This window comes from Theobroma cacao, chromosome 2, assembly GCF_000208745.1.
Source record: "Theobroma cacao cultivar B97-61/B2 chromosome 2, Criollo_cocoa_genome_V2, whole genome shotgun sequence".
Lineage (NCBI taxonomy): Eukaryota > Viridiplantae > Streptophyta > Magnoliopsida > Malvales > Malvaceae > Theobroma > Theobroma cacao.
Window position 1 is genome coordinate 12,498,308 of NC_030851.1, and position 26,870 is coordinate 12,525,177.

At 35.6% G+C, this 26,870-nt stretch overlaps 2 protein-coding genes and 1 long non-coding RNA gene across 10 annotated transcripts; 1 reads left to right on the forward strand and 2 right to left on the reverse strand.

Annotated features, from left to right (window-relative positions):
* Nucleotides 5,933-12,320, reverse strand: LOC18608836. The gene is made up of 4 exons (XR_001926843.1): nucleotides 12,233-12,320; nucleotides 7,878-7,991; nucleotides 7,395-7,764; nucleotides 5,933-6,817 (listed from the first exon to the last, which is right to left on the reverse strand). It is a non-coding gene; the product is annotated as an uncharacterized LOC18608836 (long non-coding RNA).
* On the forward strand, nucleotides 12,524-17,554 carry LOC18608837 (ubiquitin thioesterase otubain-like). Of its 6 annotated transcripts, none has more exons than XM_018115453.1 (11): nucleotides 12,525-12,774; nucleotides 13,398-13,460; nucleotides 13,598-13,671; nucleotides 14,265-14,330; nucleotides 14,442-14,525; nucleotides 14,653-14,775; nucleotides 15,806-15,858; nucleotides 16,050-16,099; nucleotides 16,177-16,277; nucleotides 16,713-16,996; nucleotides 17,330-17,554. In XM_018115453.1, the coding sequence occupies exons 3-10, from the start codon at nucleotides 13,609-13,611 to the stop codon at nucleotides 16,977-16,979; spliced, it is 807 nt and encodes a 268-aa protein (XP_017970942.1). In that variant the 5' UTR covers nucleotides 12,525-12,774; nucleotides 13,398-13,460; nucleotides 13,598-13,608; the 3' UTR covers nucleotides 16,980-16,996; nucleotides 17,330-17,554. The 6 variants fall into 6 exon arrangements, with proteins under 6 accessions (XP_007043791.2, XP_007043785.2, XP_017970942.1 ...); XM_007043726.2 differs by having other exon boundaries at nucleotides 13,401-13,460; XM_018115455.1 differs by having other exon boundaries at nucleotides 12,576-12,764; nucleotides 13,397-13,460.
* On the reverse strand, nucleotides 17,732-26,377 carry LOC18608838 (protein MEI2-like 4). Of its 3 annotated transcripts, none has more exons than XM_018115451.1 (15): nucleotides 25,884-26,377; nucleotides 25,411-25,640; nucleotides 25,225-25,268; nucleotides 23,578-23,907; nucleotides 22,968-23,398; nucleotides 22,674-22,832; nucleotides 22,355-22,471; nucleotides 22,120-22,271; nucleotides 21,844-21,938; nucleotides 21,347-21,745; nucleotides 20,338-20,983; nucleotides 19,169-19,253; nucleotides 18,954-19,022; nucleotides 18,657-18,836; nucleotides 17,732-18,352 (listed from the first exon to the last, which is right to left on the reverse strand). In XM_018115451.1, exons 2-15 carry the CDS (start codon nucleotides 25,431-25,433, stop codon nucleotides 18,206-18,208), a joined length of 2,877 nt encoding a protein of 958 aa, XP_017970940.1. In that variant the 5' UTR covers nucleotides 25,434-25,640; nucleotides 25,884-26,377; the 3' UTR covers nucleotides 17,732-18,205. The 3 variants fall into 3 exon arrangements, with proteins under 3 accessions (XP_017970940.1, XP_017970939.1, XP_017970941.1); XM_018115450.1 differs by having other exon boundaries at nucleotides 25,225-25,273; XM_018115452.1 differs by lacking the exon at nucleotides 25,884-26,377 and having other exon boundaries at nucleotides 25,225-25,287; nucleotides 25,411-25,487.

The window sequence follows — 26,870 nt, forward strand, 5'->3', positions numbered from 1 at the left end:
ACAGTTAAAATTATCTCGAGAGTTATTTACAAAAACACGTTATTTTTAAGGGTTAAAAAAAAATCTCCCTTATTAAAATAGATCAGGTTCCTTTCGTTACTTTTAAATAAGCTATCATCCTTATTTAAGTGCAGTGGTGTTTAGTACAAGGTGATTTTTAAATTTATGATGATTTAATTCTCATTTCAAAATCTATGATGGTTTGTACTCGATGATTAAATCATTACGCTTGATAGAAATTTAATGATCTTACGTGACAATGATTTTAGATTATGGAAAGTGATTATTTTGATGGATGACCAAATTCTCATCCAAATGGGAAACTTTTTTTTCTACCGAAATGTAATAAAATGTAAAATCAGCTATGGACAATTTACCCTTTTAACATGTCAAGAGGAAAACACTTGCTTTCTCTTAAAAATAAACTAAAAAATTTGTAAGTTTTTACTCTTTTAAAAATTCTTTGTAGTCAACTCAACTGAAAGGGTTGTGTCTTTGTGTTGCTTACATTGCTGCTGTTGGGACATTAAGAATTTTGAGAGTGCTGCTGTGTGGAGTGAGTAGTTATGCTCATGTGGGCTGTTTACTGATGCCAGGCGGGCTGAGGCTGTGTTAGGAAATATTAAGCTGCTGAGTTGTCATTTGTGTAGATGTGAATTTTGTTATTTAGTTACTAATTTTGTATAGTTCTCTTGCGTTGATCCCTGCCTTTCGTTTCCAAGGTATCAGCTTGCCTTGGTTTTTTGATAGTGGGTTGCCCTTTTGTTGGTCTGCTATGCTGGTAACGCCCTTGTGATAGCAACCCAAAAGTTGGGCTCCTGTCTTATACAGACTAAACATAGTGATATTTAATCCTTAATCACTAAACACTACATAATTAAATCATGGTGATGATCTTAAAAAATGATAAAAACAAAAACAAAAATCAATTACAAATTGTGAAAGTTTTAACTATGAATGTGAATGACAGTTAAAGAAATAATAGATAAAAGGATTATAAAAAAAGAATCCGAGCGTGTCAATAAAATACTATTTATAAAATATTTTGTATTAAGTAAAGTTATTAGTTTAAATAGTTAAAAAGCAAACCTAGAACCAGCCTTAGCACACTGATATCATGTGCAGTTGCTTTAACTTTGTGTAATAGATCAAAGTTTTTGATAAGACAGTAGCAATGAGAAATGCAAGAAATGGGTATTCAACAGTCGACATCAGCATTAGATCTTTGAGATCCTACATTAATGGATTAAAAAAAGAGAGTAAAGTCATAGAGAGACAGAATTTCGTCGAGATGAACATAGACACATGGATGGTCGCCCTTGAGTGCATGTGCTATCACATCTCGCATTAAGAAACCGCAAAAATCACGCGTCTTGCCTGAACATAAATGATGGATGATGGATGCGTGTATTTTTTTGTTGGCATGTATGCATGAATAATGCCTTGTTACAAAAACTAAGAAACCCTTCATGTGCCTCACATGGTTTCAGTCCTAAAACGATACAGTACAGAAAGAAAGCGATGGAATGTGGCTTATTAATATATATAAATATATAAAGCTATTCCAACTCACAAGTTTGAAAATTTTAAGGTTTTACTTGAGGTTGGCAGGCTGTTTCGTTTTGTGTTTGCTAATTAGAGCAGACAGCTCTGGCAAGCTTTTCCAGATTCCTTTCCTTTCCTTTTATTTAAAATGTCTTGCACCAATGTCTATCGTTTTGATTTCGCCATCAAAACTATATAAAACCAAAGTTTGATAAAAAGAGTCCATGCTAAAAGTTAAACACCCTAGTCTCTTATTGCTTATGGAGAAAAACTTGAATGGAATATGAAATAATTAACTTTAACATATATGTGTAGCACGAAATTACAAGGTTAAAACACAATATTGTCTTGAGTCTTGAAAGAAACTATGCTAAATTGAAAATCAAGCACACAACCATAATCACTACGTTTGACTTTGTGATTCCAATGAATCCAAAGCAACGCTCTCAAATTTCATATTATCTTATTACTAAGTTGACTAAATCCATCTCTTCTCTCTTTCTCTAATGTTGCAGGTATATATTCGACTATGGCGTCTGACAATATTCCATTAATTAAGCTAAACAACGAGTATAACTCTATTCTACCTACACAAAACCTTGCTTCACCAACCAAAAGTTTGACCCCAACCAATGAGTCGAGTGTTCAAACATCCGCTACTATTTTTCTTTGCGACTGCCTCACAAGAAGAAATGGGTTGAAAACAAAGCGTTGCAGCGAGAAACAAACACTCAGTCTTTAACGTGCTAATTATGCATGTGAGTTAATTAGCAATCCACCACTGACTAATGGTAGGCGAACAAATACACAATATAACCAAAAATAGGGTTTGACTTCGGTTACATATGAATATGATAATTTAACAAAAAAAAAAAAAGGTACATAGGTGTAAATTTTATTATGGGGACTATACGTGAAAATTAATTTACTAGACGTAAATTACATAAAATAAGATAATTTTCTTTAATCTCGTAAATTTTATTTGTTCTCAATTCATAAATCTTGAAATTATGTTTTCGAGAGATCAATTGTTAGGGATTGAGATTTGGTCAAAATATCTCTTCAATCCCTGTACTCTTCAATTTTGTTCAATTTAATTCATGTACTCCAAATCAAAGCAATTTAATTCTTTAATTTTGAAAATTACGTCAATTTAGTCGCTCTTCTTAACAGCATCTAATTGTATCGTTAAAGGATAATGCCAGCGATGCTCTGACGTGTTACATTTTGATGCGTGGCATGCCATGTGGCACTATACGATGACGTGATAGTGCTGATGTGGCATTAACATGTTGAAATGTTAGCACCATGTGGTAGATCAAAACAATTTTTTTTAAAAAAAAGTTCTGCCACGTCATAAGGATTAAATTGAACAAAAATATATAGTTCAATGACTAAATTGAAAAAAATTGAGATGTTAAGAGATTAAATTGAAAAAAATTTAAAAAGTACAAATCTTTAAGTAGATTATTGATATGCTTATCAATAAGCTAAATATTTAAGTGTAAAAGATTTATGGTATTAAAAAATATATATAAATATTTTTTTACTTGATTATTTGATTTTAGAATATGCAAATTAATTTTTTTTTTTACAAAAATTAAGTTTGAATTCTCCTTCTATAAAAAAACTTTTGAAAAAATTTCATATCTAAAGTTAAATTTAGATAAATAACTTACATTGCGTTAAAATAAAATAATATTAAATAACTAAATATGTTGATTTAGTTTCAACTTTCACAACTTATAAATACACATTCTTTTGAAATTATTTAACTCTTGCCCAATTTACCTTCTATTTAAATTTACTCAAATTAGCAAAATATATTGATTTGGTTACAACATTCACAATTTACAAATGCACATTCTTTTACAATTGTTTAACTTTTACCCAATTTACTTTTTTATTTAAATTTACACAAAATTTCTTATAAAATAATTTTATTTAAATTCAAATATCACAATCAAATTCTGCTAAATTAAAATTAAAATTATTAATTTGGATCTAAAAAAATTAATAAAATAAAATGGTACAAATATTTAGAGTTATATTTAACTTTATCAATCATAAATGCAATATTTAATCTAAAAAATTTCAACTTAAAATATATAGCTTGAAATATTAAATAAAATAAAAACATAAAAAATAAATAAGAAATTAAAATAGTGGAGCTCAGATTCTATAGTTGTAATAAAAAGTTTGTCAGATTCAAATTAAGCAAATCAAAGTGAAGAATTTTTATATAATCATCGCTAACTCCATATCTCCGTTTTTCATTTTTTTAAAAGAAAAAACTAAATCAACATATTTTGTTAATTTAACTTTAGCTCAAGTTAAAAACTAAGTTATATTATTTAATCTACTTAAATATTTATATTTTTAAAATTTTTTTCAATTTAGTCCCTCAACATCTTAATTTTGTTCAATTTAATTTCTATACTATATATTTTTATTCAATTTAATTCTTATGACGTGACAAAAAAATTTTTTAAAAGATTTTTTTGATATGCCACGTGGCACTAACATGTCAACATTGTTAGTGCCACGTCAGCACTGTCACATCGTCGTATAGTGTCATGTGGTATTGCCACATCATTACTCACGTGCCATGTGACATGTTACGTCATCATCTCAACGTTATGTCATCAAAATGTGATACATCATCGCTGATGTCATTACTGATATCATTTTTTAACGATAAAATTGAATGTGTTAGAAAAAAAAGATTAAATTGATGTAATTCTCAAAATTAAAAGATTAAATTACTTCGATTTTAAATATATAAATTAAATTGAATAAAATTAAAAAGTATAAAGATTGGAGAGATCTTTTGACTATTGAGATTTTATTTTGAAAATTTAGAATTTATATTTCAAGATGAATGGGTTAAATTTAAAATTTTTTAAATATAATTTAAAATCTAAAATTAAATAAATAAGTAAATAAAATCAAAATTTAATCATTGCGTGCTCATCCACTTTAATTTAACGCTCTACTATTACATAATTGACCAGTCGAAGCTAATTATACGAGGAAGAAGGTGATGCAAGTATGCACCTGAGTAGGAAAACTTGTCAGGCTTGTAGCCTGACAAATCTATTTGACTAGTAAGAAAAATGCAACTAATAAATTTAAAGGCTTTGACTCAAAGGATTAAAATAATAAACTTAAAAGATATTTTGACTATTAAAATTTAAAAATTCCAAACTGAAGTCTAAAAAAAATTGAGAAAATATATCAAATGAAAATAAAAAAATCTCATGTAGCTTAAAGCCTAAAGCTTTAATAATTACATCCAAAGAAAAACAGGGCAGATGTCCAAAGTGTGGGGGCAAGTGGCTAGAGAAAGGAAGGAGGCATCTCTGCAAAACAGCGTGAAGATGAGATAGAGACAGTCAGTGACGTAGGTGCTTACATCGAAGCTCGGTCAAACAGCCATTTTAAATAGCGAAGAAATTTGCTTTGAATTTAGAAATCAAATACAGTGTGGTGTTAAACACCACGGGAAAGGACTGTTCTCGTCGAAGCAACATGCTTGTGGCAACATATGGGGAGCGTCGACGAAAGTCGTTGCAACAGGAATAGGTCGGTTGCAGTTGCAGACCTGCAGTTAAGACTTGAGAGATTGTGTCGTCATTCTCACGTATCTCTACTTCCGGGACCATTCTAAGATAGGCATTGGTAAGTTGGTAGCATCTTGATAAGTAAATTGCGGAGCTTGAGAGCCAGACAGATTTTCTGGGTTTGTCGCTGACTCCACTCACTGACCCACACAACATACAATTTGCCTCTACTGACAGACAGGACAAACAAGACAAATTTTACCGATTCTACGAGCTCCCAATACTTTAATTTTTTATCACATTAGGAATTGTAAATAGTGTTAGTAAGAACTAGAACTAGAACTAGCCGGATGGCTGTTCCCTTACCAAAGTATCGTTGCCCATGCCGGCCCTTCTATTAGATCATGGCATGAACCCCTAGGCCACATGACATGAGCCTGGACCATACTGGATCCCTTCCTATCGCCCCACTCCTACTCCTCTTGTAAAGATAGATCCAGGGCCCAACTTCTGTAAACACCGATCCAGAAAGCTGTTCAAGCTTCGGCCTTCAGGTTTCTCCTGGCTTAACCCAATTCCAACGCTTCGATAAAGCTTTACCCTGAAATCATGTGACATTTCTTGCACCACCTACCACATCCTGAGCCAAATTCTGATCTTTGTTTAAAGTCATTGCAAAGGTTACGAATCATCCCCAAAGAAGAGTATTCTCTAACCATTTTTGAGTTGGTTATTACTATGATCCATATCCATCTCAACATGTTCTATGTAAGGATCTCCCACGTACATGAATTTTAATGTGTAATGTATGTGTTGAAATTGACTTCTGATAAAAGCTCTCGCTAAATAGATGACAAGATGAAACACTCCATATGCTAATCTAAACTTAAAGCTTGAGAACGAGGAAATTTTTTTTCTTGAATTTATTTACAGCTACCTCAGTTTTTATGACTAAAAATGCCAGTGGCAAACAATCCTAAAGACCACATAGAATGGTGAAAAAAAGAGAAAAAATTTCCAGGGTAAAGCCCAAATTCTTACACTTAGTTGCCACAAATCAAGCCTCCAATTTTTAAGATGAAGCTGGAAAGGCTAAGGAAGGTTCCACTTCCACAAATCTAGGACATAGGTAAACACTATAAATTACTGTTTCCAAAAATTGTTGTTTCGCATTCCAGCTCATTCCTGAAGTAGCTCTTGAATCTGAGACTAGAAATGAAAAAGTCGTTTGCTGACTGATGGTAAAAGATAATGGTATGATAAGTTCAATGTTAGTTATTGCTAATGCTACTGTAAGCAGAAGTGTTACATACCAGCTGCATTAAAATATCCCCTTTTAAGACCAACTCAGTGATAGGTTGGAGCAACTCCGGTAAAGGAATAACAAGAAGAGACTGAAATGTTAGCCTGAATCAAGCTAGAGCTTCCAGGTAAAAGCCTTTGAAGAGGATCAGCATATGCTAGGTTCATACCTTCAGTGGTTGGAGAAGCATAATAAGCTGCACCAGAAGACAGTGCTACTGCATAGGGAGGCATTATAGCATGTGTTTGTGAAGAATGGTATGGTGCTGCAGGAGGGTCATTTTGACTATAGTAGTGGCTGGTTATTTTTTCTGGTTGTGAAGCAATTTCTTTTGGGATTGGCAGTTGTGATGTATGGTACTCACTTCCATGACCAGCAACTCGAGTTGCCTCATGCGCCCCCATACCTGTAATATTTTTATGCATCAAGGATGGATTTGGTTTTCCAAACACTACATAATTGACTAAAATTAGGGATCATTGTAAATAGGTTCAAGCCAGATGACCTGAACCCATGCAATACCAACAGAACTCAATGTTTTTTAATTATGAAACAAATTGTAATTTATTCCAATAAAGAACAAAAAAATTTTTCTTCAGAAATCACCCCTCCAACATGCTTTAAGAAATGACCAGGTAATAACTATAAAGATCAAGATAAACAAGTTGATTGAAGAAAAGCACCGAAAATATCAACCCAAATGGTGGAGAAATGAGCTTTAAAGAAGAGAAGTGCAAAGCAATTCCCAAACGTTAAGAAACACAAGATTAAACTATAAAAGACTCACGTTGACGACTAGAGAAAGCAAAAGAGTAAGACAAAACTACTAAACCATGAATACATCAACAGTTAACACAAACATTCAATTTCAATATCATATTAAAGAAACTCCTTCAATTAATCTGAACCAGGAGAAGGAAACATCGTGCACCAGACACCAGGGGTCAAAGAAAAGGAAACATAATAGGAAAAAAGAAGTATACCTTTGATAAAGGTCATGAGCAGATGAGGAGGCTTTCTCAGGCAAGTAAGCCTTATGTGCTTCTGTCAAATAATGTGGATCAGCAGTATGATGATGAGCAGCCTGCTGATTGCTACCAAGACTTTCTATGGAAGACTGTATATGTGCCATGGGTGTTTCTGGTTCATATGGTTTATGCAGCAAGTGTGGATTTACATGTCCAGATCTAGCAACAAGGGCTTCCGAATGATGAAAACCTGATAAATATCTGTTTCCTGACCGCTGAGAATGACCTGGGAATGAGCGTGGTGGTGCCACATTTGGGACAGTAGGTGCAGCAGCAGCATATGTTTGCACATTGAACAGGCTAAACAAAGAATTAGAGTTTTCACCTACATCAAAAGGAAACTTCCCTTAGAAATAAGATTGTCTCAGTAAAATGAAAGCATCAATTATTTTTGGAATAGTGAGTCAGCAGGTGGAAACACTTTTAATGGTGTCTTACCTGTTTCTTACTCAGCTCTTGATTAAACTTGAAACCCTGGTAGTTGTCCTTAATAGCATTTCTGAAAGCACTCTCATTAAGAGGTAAACAATCTTTAATAATCTTGAACCTCACCTAAACCACCAACAGAAAACACACATCCATATAATCAGAAACCATATGCAAATTCTTAACATATTCACTGTAGATTTTTAGGAAGCAGCATTTCCATTAGAAAGGAAAGAATATTGAAAAAACCCCACACACTCAAAATACAGACTTATTACAACCACCACCCAAGCTATCATTCTAACATCCAACACCCAGTAATGCTACAGACACTGTTAGTTGTAGCCACCACTACACTCTACAACCAACATCATGTGATGTTTTGTGGTATTACCCACCAACGCATCTATTTGATCCCTCAACTTCCAATTATGACAATTTTAACTCTTATGCTTCAGTGCCATTGGCTAATGTGAATGTTTTTTAAGTGTTATCAACATTTGTGAACAAAATCAAGTAACAAGCAAACGACTTCTTCAGGCATGTTGGTGCTCAAAAAGACCATTTTGTAGGCATGAATGCTCATGATTGGCCTAAACTCAAATAATTTGACTTTAAAGATAGATTACTGAACAAACATAAAATCAACTTGGCTTAAGTTCTGATATGAGCCAAGCTTGCACCTCCAATGTGATTGGAGGTAGAAAGGACAGTAGGGAATAAATAGGATGTAGGGGAGGGTAGAGGAGACAAATATCCTCTACCATGCATGGGAAAGAGCAAGAGTAAGAATGGCATATTATTACCATCATACCCCAAATTCGAACCATTATTAGAGTCTAGTTTAAGTGACTAAAAAGAGATTACAAGCAAATAGCAAAGTTAGAATCTTCTAAAATTCCTTCCAATTTAAAAAGATTAGAGCAAACGGGGGGGNCGGGGCGCATCTAAATCACTTTTAAGGGAATTGGCTCACTTAAAACCCTCTCCCTTTCTTTTATTGAGACTACCAAACAAAAAGAGAGGAGCCCCCTACCGCTGTTTACGTTGACTCTTCCTTAATCCAAACACATTATTAAAGCTTCAACGAAAGCTAGTCTACAGTTTCACAAAAACAATGCTACTAGATTCTGCATTCCATCAATTTGAGATATATAGGAACTTAAAATATTTGAATTTTTTATTTAAAACAAATCCTTGGTACTTGTGCAGGAAATTTCCCATTGAATGCAGTTGGTTCCAAGTCCAACTCTCCTTCAGATATTGCCTTGTATATTCCATAGAGGAGCTTCAAGTTGAAGTCAAATAAGAAAATCTTGGTTCCGGGTTTTATTTTCTTCACGACTTCCAATTTTCCAGCAGGTAGCCCAAAAACACAGTTCCGATAGCATTCAGGCTTTGTTTTTCCATTACACATAAATATACACTCAAAAATTTTTTCACCATTTTCTTTTACTTTCCTCTTTTCTTGTACACCACCCCCCCCCCCCCCCCCCCCCCCCCCCCCCCTCAATTGCTAGCAGTGGGAAGAACAAAAGTGGTGGAAGTTGTGAATGTAGCACTTGGAGCAACCACAAGGTCTGGTACAGACCTAGGTGAAGAACCACTATTAGAAGTAGAAGCTGCTTTTTTGTCACGTTTCTTCTTTTTGTTCTTCATATATCTCTTCTTCATCTTCTTACTCACATTAGGGTGATTTTTTGGTGGCCCTTGACTTTTAAACTTCTTGCCTTTTTTCTTTGTCATGAACCAACTGTTAAGACCCAAACTATCCATCACGAAGAGAAATGTGACAATCAGACCCAAGCCAGATCGAATGCGTCACAAATAGCCAAACTTAACATTGATGCCATTAACACCTCCTGACAATTGGTCAGGAAAGCCCTAGCATGCGTTTTCCTTCTCAAACATTTATATGGGTTGATAGAAGATGAAAGTCTTAAACGTAAGACCAAATGTTGGACTAAAATGCATATCTTGATCCAACATGATGGTCGTCTACGGTTGCAATTTTTTTTTTTTCATTTTTCTAACTTTTTTTCTTTTACTACTTTCTCAAATAATCACTTTCTCATTTTTTTTTCTATTTCTTCTTCTCTCTAAATCTTTGACCAGCAATAGCAAGCCAAACCTGAAGTACCTTGCTATTGAAGTTTAACAAACACTCCATGCCCTCATACTTTCAGGGGAACAAAGCGAAAAAAAAGGGAAGGGAAAGAGTGTGACGTCTTCCTCCTGTTTGAACATTTTAATAGAGGGAAAGGGGTAAAGGGGGGCTGCGTACTCCTTGAAAAATAACCTTTCAAACCTTCCTTTTTTTTTCAATCCTCAAACTTGAAGTGAAGGAATTCCTCACTGGAAATTTTGAACTTGCAAATGAAATTACCCTTCAATTAATAATTCTAGCAGGTGATTATCAATAAAGGCTACTGATGCTAATGTGTTCTTCTAAAAACCAAAAAATTCATTACGACAAACACCAAATTACACCAATCAATTCATAAACCTGACATTCATCCATCTTTCAGTTATATGATATCTCTCCTATTGTATAGTTAATAAATTTGTACCTGGCATGATCGAAGAGCTAGCCATCAGCCAATGACAGATCTAGACATTGAGTCTTGGGGAGGCCATACTAAACCTAGACTTTGTTTCATAAATAAACCTATTATATTTACTAATATAAAAGAAAATAGAAATATAGATGTAAGCAAAATCGGCTACTGATGCTTATGTGTTCTTCTAAAAACCATAAAATTCATTACAACAAACACAAAATTACACCAATCAATTCATAAATCGGACATTCATCCATCTTTCAGTTATATGATATCTCTTCCTTCAATTGCATGGTTAATAAATTTGTGCCTGGCATGATCGAAGAGCTAGCCATCAGCCAATGACAGATCTAGACATTGAGTCTCGGGGAAGCCATACTAAACCTAGACTTTGTTTCATAAATAAACCCAATTATATTTACCAATATAAAAGAAAATAGAAATATAGATGTGAGCAAAATCCTAGAAAATAATGTCAAACTCAGATAATTTTAAGCTTAAAACAACTAACGAAAATAAACAAAAAATACACATGACATAAATTCATATTACGTAACAACAGAACGTACAAATTATAAAATTAAAAATATTAGTAACTATACAACATTCAAAGTTTTAAAGAATATAAAACAAATCAATAAATTTAAAAATGACTTGTAAATTAGTAGCACTTCCACATTCTTTCAATGACTTATGGGAGAACTTTATTAATTCTTTTTGCATACATTTACCATCTCACATTCAATAATTAAAAGAAGTATAACTAATAACATACTTAAACAATGTAATTTCTATTAAAACAGACAAATAAAAAAATACCTAAAAAAAGAAGTGGAAGCTTTTAGATCACAAGTCTTGGAGCTAATCTAAATTAAAATAACTATCAATTATTTTAGATCTTTGACTTTTATTTGTAAGTAGGAAAGATGAGTTCACCTAAGAATAAAAGAAGTATAGGAACATTGGACTTGATATCTTTGGGAGCTAGTTAGAAGTTAGTTTGGCTTTTGTTAAATATACCAGCTTGTGATTGATGATTGGTGGGGGAAGTCCAACAAACAAACAGTCATGTGATTTTAATCACTGTTAAGTTGCACATGTGAAAAAGTAGACTTATGAAGCCAAAAAATTGAATAAAACCAATATATTTGAGTTTGAGGGCACCAACTTCAATTTATTTAATATAAAATATTATATATACATGTTTGTGGCGGCCATGGCCCCCCTGCCCTTGAAGTGGTCCGCCCCTGCCATCAGCCAAAACCAACAATATTTGGCTGATCCTACTACTCTCCCGATGAAATCTCTCGAAAATTGGCAAACCTTCCGTTTAACTTGCTTTGCTGCTGACAAAGCAGGTTCCAAAGCGCCAAATATCCGAACCATCCTATCATCTCATCTCTCCATCTCAGCCCACACAGAATGCAAATATATCTGGCGTTTTCCACGGATGTCATGTTCCTCACATGAACCAAACAGAATTTAACTTGGAGAGAAAGCATTGCATGCCTAATATAACCTAAATTCTAGATACATAACGGAAATCAATCTATTTGAGCTTATTTTACTAGTATTCAGAAGGCAATAAATACTTTTCTGTCACTAAAAAGAAATGCATAATTAAAAATCATACCAATAGCGTTAATCATCCAAAAACAAAACAAATCAAAGGCATTGTGACTAGAATCGATCCCATCTTCAGAAAAGGCATACAAATAAGCATCAAATGAATGCAGTAATAAGGAATATAATAATCCAAAGGAGACAGGAAAATGCAGGAAAAGCAGGTGATTGGAATTGAAGTACCTGATGAGAGTTCTGAAGAGGAAAACTTTTAAAAGAGTAACTGGGTAGGGAAGAAATAGGCAGCAGGCTGCAGTTATCTACTATTAGTAGTATCTGTTTTCGTATCTTACGAGAAAAACAAAGTAACGGCTCAGATGAAGTCGAGCGGTAGAGTTAGACAAGATCCACGTTTCACGATGGGCTTGAGCCGTATGTTAGCCCACTGGGTTGCTCAATGGCTTGGGCTGGCACTAATGGGCTTCTACTAATATCTTTCAGTAATTCTGGTTAGCTTGCATCGTCATACGATTACAGGGTAAAAACCTCAGAAAAGCGGAGTGAGAACATCGAAACTGCTCTTTAACTCTCTGTTGTCTCTGCTTTGCACCGAAGTACAAGTCGAAAACGGGTGAAAATTGAACTGAAGAAAGGCGTGTTGTTTACTGTTGTTACCGCGTGTTCGAAAAAAAAGAAAGTGGGCAGCAGATCCCTTTCGAAACGCTTTCTATTCGATCTGAGAATTGCGAAAACAACTCCAAATTCCTCAAATTCCTCAAATTCTGGTAAGCTCACTTTTCTTTTCACTCACTCCGGTCTTCTAAATCTAACCCCTTTTTTCTTTCTTTCTATTTATTTTCTGTTTGAAGAATAAAAGGGTTCCTTTTGATTACGATCTTTTGTTCGGAATAGTGTTGCTTATTGATTTAGTTTAGTCCAAATCTTATTCTTTGTGTCAAGAGAAGGTGTTAATCAGTCTGGCTAATGGGAAAAAAAATCACATTAAAAGGGGCTGCGGATAGTTAGCTGATATAGATATGGTAAAATTTCATGGTAATTTAAAATGTTTGATGCATCATGCATGGAGGTTTAAATTGCATGGTTTATTATGGCAAATTTTACCATTTTCACTTTCTGGGTTTGATCGTACTATATGTTATGGACTGTTATAATCTGTTGTCGAGTGGTGGTGGAATTTGAGAACTCTACGAACAGGCTTAACCATAAACAAGATCATGCGGCAAGTATATAACTGTAAACAAGAACATGTGACAAGTATATAAAACCACTGGCAGGATTTGTAGACTCTATTGCTGCTGTCTAGATATGAAGATGAGTATGCAGTGAAGTTTTCACTAATTGAAGGCTATTAACCCTTGCTTCGGTTGGGGCAATTTTGTTTTTGAAGCAGAATGGTTATTCATATTTCTACAAGGAATTGTGCATAATAAATCACGCCAGGAGGCAAAGGGTATTGATAAACCTGCAAGTACTTGTATTTGTCTCTAGGAAAGATGCAGAATCAGGAGGGGGTGGTAGCTGATGGAGAAAAGGAGTCCGCTGTATCCATTCCTGTATCTGAATTTGATGATTGGGCAAAATTTGCAGATGATGATATCATGCAGCAACAATCTGCCTTTCATGCTGAGGAAGCCAAGAAAGTTCCATTTGTAGGTGACAAGGTGAGAGCAACATGATTCTTTGAGATTAATAGACATGGTTGCATTTGCCTTAAATATTGGGTGATTTTTTGTTTTGAACGCTCAGTGTGCTATTCTGCATTATAGCAAAAGTAGCGCATCTGCTTTTTATTTTTCGTGAATTTCATCAGTTCACATGTGTACTATCTCATGTTGCTTTAAATTGTTGTTGCATCCTAGTTGCTTTACGCTGTCACTCTATTTCTGATGCAAGTCCTTGATTGTTGTTTGCTTATCATATAATTATTAGCATGCGAATATAGAATGGACACTGTTTTCTACATGCATTCATGTTGAGATATTTTTTATGTGGCTCAGATACATTAGCTGTTTTGGAAGCTTAGAGAACGAGGATACAAGTCTCGTATTATGTGGTTGTTCAATTATTTTATTGTACAGGCCTAAAAAATATTTCTTTTTTCACTTAGTATGGTATTTGGTTGTCAACTGGGTCTTTCTCTGCTTCATAATTTGCCTTTGCACAAACATTGTGGTGCAAGGACAACTTTCATTCTTTTTGCTAAACTTACTGGTAACATGTGAGGCCAAGAAACTTTCTTATGATGGAACTGCAGGAACCTCTCACTATGTTGGCAGCTGAATATGAATCAGGAAGCCCTATCTTGCTAGAGAAAATAAAGGTATCTTGCTTCGGGGTGTGTGTGTCTGTTTGTTCTTTTTTCTTCTTGTTGCCCACATTTTTTGCTTGTTTATCTTTTTTAAACAAGAGCTGTTGGTGGTTACCCTTGCAGTTGCTTGGTCAACAATATGCTGCCATTAGAAGAACGCGAGGAGATGGGAACTGCTTTTTTCGGAGTTTTATGTTTTCATACCTTGTATGTCATGATATATTTTATAGATGTTTTTTATTTCTGTTCTTCTAATTTATCCCCAAGCTTTGTGTTGAAGGGACACTGTCTTCTTGAGCAGTGCTAAGTTATAAAATTTTAAATTGCTGAATAGGAGTATGTTTTGGAATCACAAGATCATGCTGAGGTTGACCGTATCAAAGGCAATGTTGAAGAATGTAGAAAGACACTTCAGAGCTTAGGTTATGCAGATTTTACATTTGAGGACTTTTTTGCGGTAAACCTCTGATTTCATTCCTTCCTTTTTCTTTCCTAAGCTCAAATAGTTCTTTTATGCCGTTTTTCATATTTTGGAGTTAGGTGTTTTGATTGTTGTGCATATTGCTTCTTTAAAATAAATTTTAAGGTGTATGTTTGAAGTAAACATCTTTAATATTTTTTGCTCATGCAAGGTTAAATTTTTTTTGGGGATAACAACCTTTGAAAGTCACTGTTACTTTTCAAGTTGTAATTCAGCACCTCACAATTTTGTTATACTACTTCTCCCCTTAGAAGCCTCCTCCAGAAAGAGGTGGGGATGGGTGAAAAAGGGAAATATAAGTGCTTCTTCAAGACATTTCTCATAACATCCAGCTGCCAAAAAGTTGTGAGATGTTACTTTTATGCAGTAGGGATTCATATTCCTATTATGTGCATCTTGTTGGCCATATGGATGCAGAAAAACTGGTTTGCTTGCCTTAAATGTGTTCTTCAGTTCTTCTGTCTTAAAAAATGTTTGGGACAGATTAAATTAGGGAAGATTTAGCCATCATGATGTTTCGATCCTTTTTACTATTTTCATACAAAGGGGTCTTCTTTACTATTCCAATAATGAATTATTAACTCAAGACCTTTTGGGGTTATTAACATATTTCTCATTAGATGTTTTAGTGCTTTTGTTTAATCCCTGCATTTTCATATTTTCTTCAGGACAAGAACTCTTACTAGGTTTCTTGTTTAATAAACTCTAGCTCTACTGTCCATTGAGAGAAGGGAAACAATAAATATTTTTGACTTTCTATGTTGCTATATCTTTTCTCCTGTACCTGGAGTGAAGGCTTAGTTTTCCTGTGTTGATTGGTGCAAAGTTTTCTTATAATTTGATGAGTACTTTTTAAGAAAAAATGATGCCTTGTATGTTATGTACCTTTGAAATTACTTATTTTTGATATATAGTTAAACAGTTTTCTTTATGAAGCACCTTGCTCATGTTTACCAATCTCTGACACCTGTATTTTGTGTTTGTAATTCCATGTGAAAAAATTCAGTTATTCCTTGAGCAGCTGGACAGCGTACTTCAAGGAAATGAAGATTCCATAAGGTGCTTACATGTTGTTACTTAGCCTTGATGTTATCCTTAATTTGAGTTGCTATCTTTCTTCTTTGGTTGAGCATGTATTGATTACCATGATCAATTGCTCGCTGTGTGGCTTGATTATTTTAGTTGCCTACATTGGTTGAAAAATTAAATGAGTCTGAGCTGCTTAACTATGTGTTTTTTTCATTTGTCAGTCAGGATGAGTTAATAATAAGGAGTCGAGATCAGTCAATATCCGACTATGGTGAGTGGGTTCAAACTTTTTGAGGTATTAATGTGTCTTTCTCCTTAGTACATCTCATAACAAGTTTGGTTGGTTAGTTGTAATGTTTTTCAGGTTTGTTACCTCTGGTGAAATACGAAAGCGTTCAGAGTTTTTCGAACCTTTTATATTGGGATTGACGAATGCAACAGTGGAGCAGGTTTGTTTTAATATAATAAAACTTTTTTGTTTGCTTAAAAGCATTTGCCATCCCTCCATGCATTACTAACCAATGAGGTTTAGAATGACCAACATTTTATTGTAGGTATGTTTTTAAAGAAGCCAATTTTCTGTTGTCTTTGAGGGGTTCAACATGTTATGCTAATGTAATTTAGCAACTGTTTCCTTATGCAATGGTGACGGTTCTTCATGTTGTGTATTGTGCTAATATTTACAATGTTGTACAGTTCAGATCATCTATATTTTTCAATAACACAAAAATTACTTTACATGATCACATATAATACTTTATTGATTCCCAATATCCCATATATGCATTGTGGTAAGTTGGCTGGAAATGTTAACCCTAACTTTATATGGCTCGGGGCCTTGTGATTATAAAATTCTATCTCTCATCATAGAATCGGTTTTGTAGTTTTGCAAATCATCAGTGGAGCCAATGGGTGAAGAGAGTGATCATGTGCACATTACTGCCCTTTCAGATGCATTGGGTGTGCCAATCCGTGTTGTGTACCTTGATCGAAGCTCTTGTGACAATGGTGGTGTCAGTGTAAACCATCATGATTTTGTTCCTACTTTGGGTGGTCATTCAAATGCTACAAGTGGTAGCACTGAGCCCGTCAGTCCTTTTATTACCTTACTGTATCGTCCGGGTCACTATGACATTCTTTATCCAAAATGATGCATTTGCATTTTCTGGTAAGTGGTTCCACACATCCAGTTGATGATCACTAGGAAGCTAGGTCTACTTAAAAGTTAAACCCTAGTCCTTGTGAGACATAAGATTGGTTGGCTCGAGGACATGGTGATTTATGCTTGTATTACTGGGTGGTTCTGCCTTACACTAATAATGGGGGAGCCACTTATACCTTTGACTGCAGCAACTAATACTTGAGGAGCCGCTTAAACCTTTGACTGCAGCTTGATGCAGCCAACTGTTGACAGTTTTGTAGCAGTGGCAATGTTTTATAGGCTACCCCGACATTAGCTTTCATTCGCATTCTAAAGAGGTTTTGTTTGTTTGTATCGCAGGTTGTTGACAGTGTCCTAATCAGTGGTCCTTGTGGGAAATGGATCTTGCAGGATGGCATGTGGGGAAATGCATACTCGTTATTGGGCTGTAACTCATGGTTCTAAACTGTTTATGCGCTTCTTAACTGTGTAGTGGGATATAAACACAAGGTTACCTATGTGAAATTGCATCAGTGCAAAAAGAACAGTTCATTCTGCAATGCTTAACATTGATTTTTTTTGTTTTTTGGTCTTGTTTAAATTCATGGTGACTGCGCTTGGCTTTAAGGGTTTGCTTAGTTAGAAATGTGATTATCAACCTAACCTGTGCTGTAGCTTATCGTGGCAAATAGCAAAGGCCATTGGGTGATGAATGATAAGATGTCCTCTCTACTACTTACTCAAAATAATGGCAGCGGAGAATGATAAGATCAATGGACATTAATAAAACAAGATTCCCACGATACAAAGGTACAAAATACGGAAACAGTTGGGTAACAATTTCATATTGTAAGAACAGATATCCTCTCTCGTGAAACAGAGATACAAACAATCATTAGTCATCTCACAATTCATGGATTCTTGTATAATTACTCCTTAATATCAGCCAAAATTTTGAAGCTCCACTACTAATGCTTCTTTTTCTAACCTGCTCTAGAATTTAAGTAAACCCGAAGAAAATTTTAGAATCACTTGAAGTTTCATCTAAGCAAATTTTCTCTAGTTCTTTCGAGAGCCTCCTCATAAAAGATTCATTTAACGTTCTTTTTTTTTTTTTTTTACTTTCCCCTCTTTACATATATCCCTGATATCTGTACCAAGATTTTGGGTGGCAGCAGTTTTGCAATACTCTATGCTAGAAGGTAGTGCCCACAATAATAATCGACTTCCTTAGCCTCATTCCTTTGAAGAACAAGTTTCTCCATTGGAAGAATTCTCTTCATTTTCCAATTTTGAAGGGCTTTCATGATCGTTCTCCTCATGGCTTGGGGAAGGTGCTTTTCCAGGTCTTGTTCGAACGTTAACCCCCATTGGGAATGGCACCTGCAAAAGGGACTTGTGTCAGAGTTTTATTTTCTACAATATTACTACGAATCTAAAAGTATTTGTTTTTCCAAACCAAGGTGCCTAGAGCCGTCATATAAGCTGGTTTCCCAGCTTAAGAAGATCTCGAGATGCAGGAATCCTATTGAGCATGGGGAATATATTTTGGGGAGTGGGAAGGGAAAAAGGGGTTACTTCGGTTCAAACCCAAGCAAAGGTGCCTACAATGGTACTGGTTACAGCCGGGCTAATTAGTGGAAGGCTGCAATAACTAGTTCTATGTCATCTCAGGCAACTTTGGTACCTGATCACCTGCATTGGGGCCGTCAGTGTTAAAGAGTATAGGTCGGCATCTCTTATCCTCATTCATCAAGCTCGAATTCTGAAAATGTGCAATAAGGGCTGCTTTTCCTTGAATACGAGCATAAGCAAGTGATGCCACCTTCTCACTGTTGAACTTCTCCCACTTCTTTCCATTGAATGCCTGCCACAATTCAATTTTTTTAGCTTTAGCCTTTCATGTCGCAATTTGTGTTAGCGGGGTTTTTGTTTTTTGAGTGATAGAAGGCCCCATCAATCCAAAATTTTACACAAAACAAACCTCATAAAAGGGAATAATTTGGCTAGGATCAATCATGTTGATAAAGGCATATCCGACATTGCATTTATTCTGCATCAAAGTGAAGGTGAAATAAATGATACGTTTTGAGCATTATCAAGTATTCTCCTAAGCTTGGAAAAAAAAAAAATTTCCTTCCGCACCAGCACCGTTCATTCACAAGATTAAATGAATATTCCAGACAAAAAGAAACTCGCCTTGAAATCAATTGGCAAATAAATGAAATCATAAGTTCCTCGATGGCGTTCGTCAATTGCAGCCAAAAGCATCTTTGAGGTATACCTGCAGTTATAATTGACAAGAGTCAGAACCATTTAACACCAAGAAGGAAATCACCAGAATGACAGATTAATAGGAGGATTCTTCTACTAGCAACAAAGAGATCTACAATCTCTTTAGTAAGAGAAACTATGCTTAAGAAGTCGAGAATAGAGATGATAATCGTAATTTAAGTGCCTTTTGCAAGCAGATGCAGCAACAGCCATACTTGTGTTGGGGCATGTTTGAGTTCCCCTCTTTCTACAGGGTGTATGGCGTTTTTTCTTCATCTTTTTAGTCTATTAAAGTATGAGCAATTGTCAAATATTGCTCAGGTCTTAAAGCTAGGGTTGGGAATTCGTGTTAGGGGGTCCTAATCGTGTCATGCAAAGATAAAAGTATACGACACAAACATGACACAACTAATCGTGTCAAAATCTAAGACACAAACACGACATGTTTATTATACGGATTACATAACCTAACATGAAAAGTTTAAATACAATTAGCCTTTTTAGACACGAAATAAACCCAAACCCATTTAGACACGATTAACTTGTTTAAATACAAATAATAAATTATTTTATGTATTTTAAATATTAACAATCCAATAAATAAGTATAAATGTGTATATTTAAACCGTTTATACTTTTTTTTTTATTTTCGATCCACGCAAGAAAATAAAAAAGAAGTATAAACGATTTACATATATTGATTTATGTGAGTTAACTTATTAATATGATTAATTAAACGTGTATAAATGGATCATATGCGAGTTAGATGGGTTAGCCCACATAAGACAAATATTTGTGTCATAAATACGTTGAGACAATTATGACGTGAATATGATTATACCAAAACTCAAATCCGGTTAACTCTGTCTTGTGTTAGCAGATTGTATGCAAAATTGCTAGGTCTACAGTTTTACTACTATCTTCTAGCACATCTCTCTCGTGACAATTATCAAGTGAACTTAGAGTTGACGGTCCAAATTTTACTTATTTGCCCTTCAGATGGACCAAGTTAGTTCCTGATTGATTAATAAAAGAAATGGTTAGCTCTAGATAATGAGCATATTATCTCATAGTCAAAGTCAGGAGCTACGTACTTGTTAGGAATGTTCTTTATCATAACTGTTGTTCTCTTGTCTTTCCCCCGTATTATGCGGTCAATATCAAGTTCGTACTGCTTCCTGTCAGCCTGATTAATACTGCCCTCATTCCTCCGGCTTCTAGCACGTTCATGAGGAGAATCAACTGAATTCATAATCGGAATCATTTGGCCTCTCGCATTATACACTGTGGACTTTGGGTGAAGTAACTGGAGTCCTACATCTTTTTGAGACATTGATAGGTCCATAAAGTTTCCACCAACATGAGGAAAGATATTATGAGAAATTAACTCCATAGAATGTGGCGAGTTATTAGAACCTCTCATACAGCCAAGAGAACCCGGAAGAAAAGTAGAAGTCTCAGGAGATTCCCCTGCATAGGCATGTCGCCTTTCCCAAAAAGAAGGATTAACAGTTGGTGCTGATCCCACATGGTGGTTATTTATGGGTAGACCAGTGTTCATCATATGAGATGGTACCCTAGGAAGTCCATCAAGCTGTGCCGTAGGGTGAGCAGCACAAATTCCATTAACTAATGAAGGTGAGTTAGGCCACATCATGCCTGGAGGCTGGCGGTGATAAGAGTTACTCCATGCATAATGATGTCCAGGAAGATGGCTCCCGTTTCCAGGAGATGGAAGACCTGAGAAAATCAGCAAGAACCAACTAACTCAAATGAAAAGATAACAAAATGATTCTGTATTTCATACTGTTTTAACTATAGGAAAATTTTATTTATAACTGCAAGCTTGTAAAAAGGCATGTTAACTCCACGAAATTAATATCGATAAAACTATAGGTGAAGGGAGGTTGACTGTTTATAAGAGGTCCTTGATTAAAATTAAATAACATACCAAACAAAGCATGCTCAAGGCAGTTTGGAAAACTCAGTTTATCATTAGCCAACCAAACTTCATTTTCTACCAGCTCAAGGATTACGTGTTATCTATGCAAAAAATAAATAAAAAAATGAAGGCAATAGCACCTACTAATTCACCACCCTTACCAGCTTTCCTAAATTCAAATGAGTGCCCACTTGAGCTAATTCTGGACAATGGCCTATTATCAATTATTTCCAGTGGTTTGGAATTAATGCTTGCAGCCATGGGGCCTGAAGAATTGGAGTGAACACCTCGGCTTAAACCATTCTGATACTCTGGTAGTGAATGAGGATGAAAGGTCGGTGCCCCTTGGACATCAGATTTGAGTTGACCTTGCAGGTGACCTGACTCAGCAATGACTGATTGATTGCCAGTTGATCCCACTCTAACCATGGAGGTTACACTGTTCGACATGCTGGAAGAGATTCCATGATGAATTGTCGATTCCAAAAAAGGGGCTTGAATAGCAGAGTTCACCCCCAAACTAGCTCCATTATCCTTATTATTTGATGAGTTTGGCCCAACTGCACTCATTGAAATTCCTTGGATGAGAACAGAGATACAAAGTTTGCTCTTGAATACACATATAACAATTGGGAAATCTGGGTGACAACAAGCATACCAGAAAATGCCGCAGTTGTGTTATTAGAGGGACTACGTGGTTGCTCATAAGGGCAACATTCATCTCGCTGCTCTGAAGGAAGCTGTTGCACCGAACTGCAAGCGAAAAATCAGAGGAAGTTTGAAAATACATATATAAGGAACCATTTATCTGCCACCAAAATTGGTAAAACTAAAAATTCTGTGGTCTTGACTTTCTACTTTGATAGCAGTGACTTAACAAAGTGAGAATGCACTTGCAAAATGTAAAAGAAGAGTCAAGGAGCTTGGACCCTACCATTTTCTTGAACCCCCAGGATAACTAGGCTCAACCTTAATCTGCTTCCCAGCAATATCACTCCTGTTCAATGCATGAAGAGCAGCCTCAGCAGATCTAACATCATAAAACTCAATGAATTTGTGTTGACCTCTGTGTGGTGTTTCACGTATCTGTGGTCCACGAACAAGAATGAATCATTCGCCTATTCAACTTATATAAAGTAGAAAGGGAACAAAATTAATCCCAAATTCACCTCCTTGATTTCTCCATAGGCACCAAAAACCTGATGAAGTTCATCATTTGAAACAGATGAATCAAGGTTAAATACAACTAAAGTGCCTTGATTTTCATCCTTCTCTGAAGGATTATCCTGATATAACACAACCAGCAATGAAAAGAGTCGGGCAACAGCATTTAAGCATCAATATTTCAGCAACAAGAAACTTATAGCTGAAATTTGGGTAAAATATACACAAATACAATATAAACCTGAGTATGATAGCAATATTCTGATTCCAACTACAAAGTAAGGAAAATAGGGAATTAGGAAATATGGCAACCAATAAGCTAACCTTTGGAATTGAGTAATGAATGTCAAGTTTCCTACACCTCAACGGTCTATTCTGGAGAGCTTTCATTGCATTTCCTGCCGCTCTAATATCATAATAAGAGATCATAACAAAACCACGTTGCTTGCAACTAGTGTAAAGAGTACGAATGTCACCGTATTGCTGCACATTCAACATGTGGGAAATTGCAACAAGTTAAGCATTCAAATAAGACAAACAAACTCAAGCACAAGCACAGTCACACCAAAAACTAACCCCAAAAAAAGAAATGATCATATTTGTCCAACAATAGCTAACCTCAAAAAGGGCCTTTAATTCAGAATCTTCAACATTACTGTTTATGTTTCTCACAAACAGTGTTCTAGAAGGGTGTTCACCACACGGGTATTCTCCTACTACTGAACCATTACATAACGCCAGGTGACTTTCCCCAGGAAATTCAGAATTTTTTCGCACAAAAGTGGAACCATCATCTCCTAAATCCATCCCTCCGACACTGCTGAAAACATCTAGCTCTTCTGCCTCCTCTGCACTATTTGGTAGGACAATGAAATCAAGTCCTTCAGTCACTCCAGAAAACAAGTCATCATCATTAGGCAGAAGATTTCCAATGGTTTGGGCCTCAAGTTCTTCAACGGATTCAAACGGTTCCAGTTCCTCTTCCTCATAGTGTGAAGCAACAGTATCAATTGAATGCCCATATAGAGAATTGTGTGAAGCTAATCTCACTGCAACAAGAATAAATGTAAGGAACAAGCCAGTTATCTAAACAACAGATCAGCCAGCAGCATCCTGAAACCTAAAGATGCTATGAGAAAGCTTGCAGTGACAAACATAATCAAAAGCTTAATAAACGATTCAATGTGTAAAAAAGTCAAATGTTAAAACAGTAAGGAGAGAAACTTACACTTCCTAGTAAATAACTCTGTAAACGAGCTTGAAAAGAGACTGTTCTCATACTGGGAAGTCATGGTGTTAACTTTGTTCCCTTCTGCAAAATGAAATTCATGATCTCCATTAAAACTCAATTTTGTTCCTGGACCTTGGTTCATAGGTCTCAACAACTTTAATGACTGATTGGACACTCTCTCTGCTCCCACTGCATGGCTATCTATGCATAGATTCACATTCTGGTCTTGCTTGGTGAATGGCTCAGTATGCTCCAGATATCTTGTTCTCTGACTTTCCACTGGAATAATTTTCTCCATGGTTGATGAAGCGACGGGCTTCTTACAAGCTGCGAGTGGGATACCATGTAAGCATTCACTTCTTAATAAAGACATGGCAAATTTACCATAACAAAGGAGCTAGAGTTAGATTGCCAGCATTTTAATTCATAAACCTGATTGTAATTATCTACATAATGCTCTTAAACTCATCCTAGTCATCATTTCTGCATATGATAAAGGTCTTCCCAGAAGATCAGCAGCTCCATATTGAGGAGCCATGGAAAAAAAATTTTAAATTGATTCTAGCATCTCTAGGGCTAGGATGCTATAACTTACACATGCACGGTAATAACAGCGATACTGTTTCACAAAAAAGGAAACAAAATAAAAATCATAGAAATAGAATAAATTCAAAGAGTCAAAGACAGGGTCCACAATTTTTCTATCGAAAAGGCTGCTTATTTTGCTTCTACGAGAGCCTTGTAAGAAGATGAACTACCCTTCCATTCCAAAGTAAGTTAACAGTCGATCATAGTATAAACACCCCACATCCAGCTCTAACATCCATTGAAGTAGGTGAATGATACTTATGAGCAGCATTAATAACTTTTGAAACAAATCTACCTTATGATTCATACATCCAGCCAGCCCGTTGTATCTACTCTCCCTAAATTTTCAAATCTATCAGTTTTAATTTTTTTTTTTTGATGAATATCAGTTTTAAATTTAGTTGCCAAACTTTCCTTCTTGATGGTAAATAAACCAAAAAATGGGTAAAATGTCTAAGTTCACCTAAATTAAGTTATCACAAGAACATTAAGAAACATTCCAATTGGTAATAATTAAGTTCCCATGCTTCAGACAAACACAGAGCAGCCAACTTCACAATTCTCAAGAAAATTTTACAGTTCATTCTAAAGCATGGATTTCTCATTTAATTTGCATGAAGCGCCATAATTCCATGCTTTCTTATCTCTCTCATTTTATATCTTTTCCAATTCACTCGCAGCTACAAAATTGGCATGGGCTAAGATTTTGTCAAGTTAGTCATATTTAAAACTTCGAATATCCAATAAAAAAATTTCATAAAGCCTGTTTTTCCTCGAATGAATAGTACTTTGATATTTCCAGGTTTAAATGCATTTGGCGCACTTAATATGCATAGGAATGGTAATTTGACTGATTTCAGGTCCATGTGAGATTAAATTTTGGAAAAAGAACCACTTCCACTTTAAACAGAAAGGATATGAACATAGTTCGAATAACCAATTACAACTACTTCCGCAGAAGACATAAAAATAAAAATATAGATAATAAAATCGAACGGAGATGGCAACGAGCTAGAAACTATATAAACCAGCGTGAAATATACTTGAAATACTAACCACGCTGATCAAGCACGGTGTCCGATTTCCAAAACCCAACCTGCCTTTGCTAGAATCCATCAACTTCAAATTAGAATGAGAACAAAAACAACTAGGTAGAAGCGAATTAAAAAAAAAAAAACTAAATTATAATTAGATGCTAATTTAAAGGCAAAAGTAATGCGAGGACGCCTAGAAAATTAGTACCTCACTGGAAAAACGTATATCATCAGAGAAGAAGGATGGTGAAGACAAACTCTGAAGGTCCATTATCTCAGATGGCATGATGATAAAGCAAGAATTTGATAATACAAACTCAAAAGTTCTCAAAATATTTCCCTCTCTCGCGGCCCGCAACCGTATATGTACAACTCTATTAGCTAACCACCCCAAAAAAGAAAATCACGCGAAATATTTCCCTCCAAGAAAACAAAGCCCTGCACGGCAAAAGTAACTTTACTCAACAAGGCAAACAATTGAAAGTATTTAAAAGAAGGCAGCAAGAGATAAAGTGATAAAGATAAAGATAAAATGTCATGGCCTGCAATTATTATGAACATCAACAACGTATATCGACTTAAGAGTTAAGATCTTGCCAATTATTAGAAACAAAAGGGGAAAATTAAATACGCATTTAATAGTAAGATTACAACAGACGCAGAAAAATGTTCTTCACCTACCAAAAAATTAAAACGAAGAACCCGGAATGCTTCGCTTGTATATGTTTTATTCGTTAGAGAAACCACGGCCACAGAAGATTACGAAAGATCCAACGCGAACGCGAACAATGAAAACGAAAATTCTCAACACGGTCGAGCTCGGCGCCGATCAGAGGATCAAAATTCCAAAACACGAGAAGAGGAAATGGAAGGAGAAACTTTTAATAAATTAGAAGGGAGCGCGGTGAAGAGAACAACGGACTTTTTGTCTCTGTGTGTGTGTGCGTCCGTGCTCTTTCCAAATCGGACAAGGGAAAGAGCGTGATGGAAGAGATGGGAAAGAGAAGAGGAATTTAAAAACGGAGGTGGGGGAGAAAAGACTCTCTGAGAGAACATCGAATAAATTACGGCATAAGGCAAGGGAGATTGAATGAAGAAGGGATCATCTTGGCATCTGTGCCTTGCAAGCACTGCTTTCATGCTTTCCTTTTCCCTGCATTGCACGTTAACCACCCCNCACCTTCTCTCTCTCTCTGTTTTCTTTCTTTTATAACTCCATTTATTTAATCTTTTCTAAATCTCAGAATCGCACGTTTTCTCCCTCTCAATCTTTTGCGCTCTCTTTTTGTCTAACCCTTTTAGATTTTAGTTCTTTCTCTTCATCTTCCGTTGGAATTAATGGAGGATCTCCGGCGAGATTCCGAGCTCTCGCCAGAGAGAGGGAAAGCAAGAAAGAAAGAGAGAGAAAGAGAGAGAGAGAGAGAGAGAGGTTGGCGGTGGCTTTTTAAATAAACGGAGAGAATGTGAGAAACCAGACTAGGCTTCCTACAAACACGAGAGAGCAAAGTTGGGTACGGTTAGGAGTGTTTAACGGCTGTTAGAGTCCTGATCCGTTGTGTGGTCTCAGTAAAGGCAAAACGAAGTCTCAAGACTCAAGCCTTTGCCGCCTTCTCTCTCTCTCTCCTAAAACTTAAAAGGCTACGCTGGCAACAATATTGAGCCGGTTAG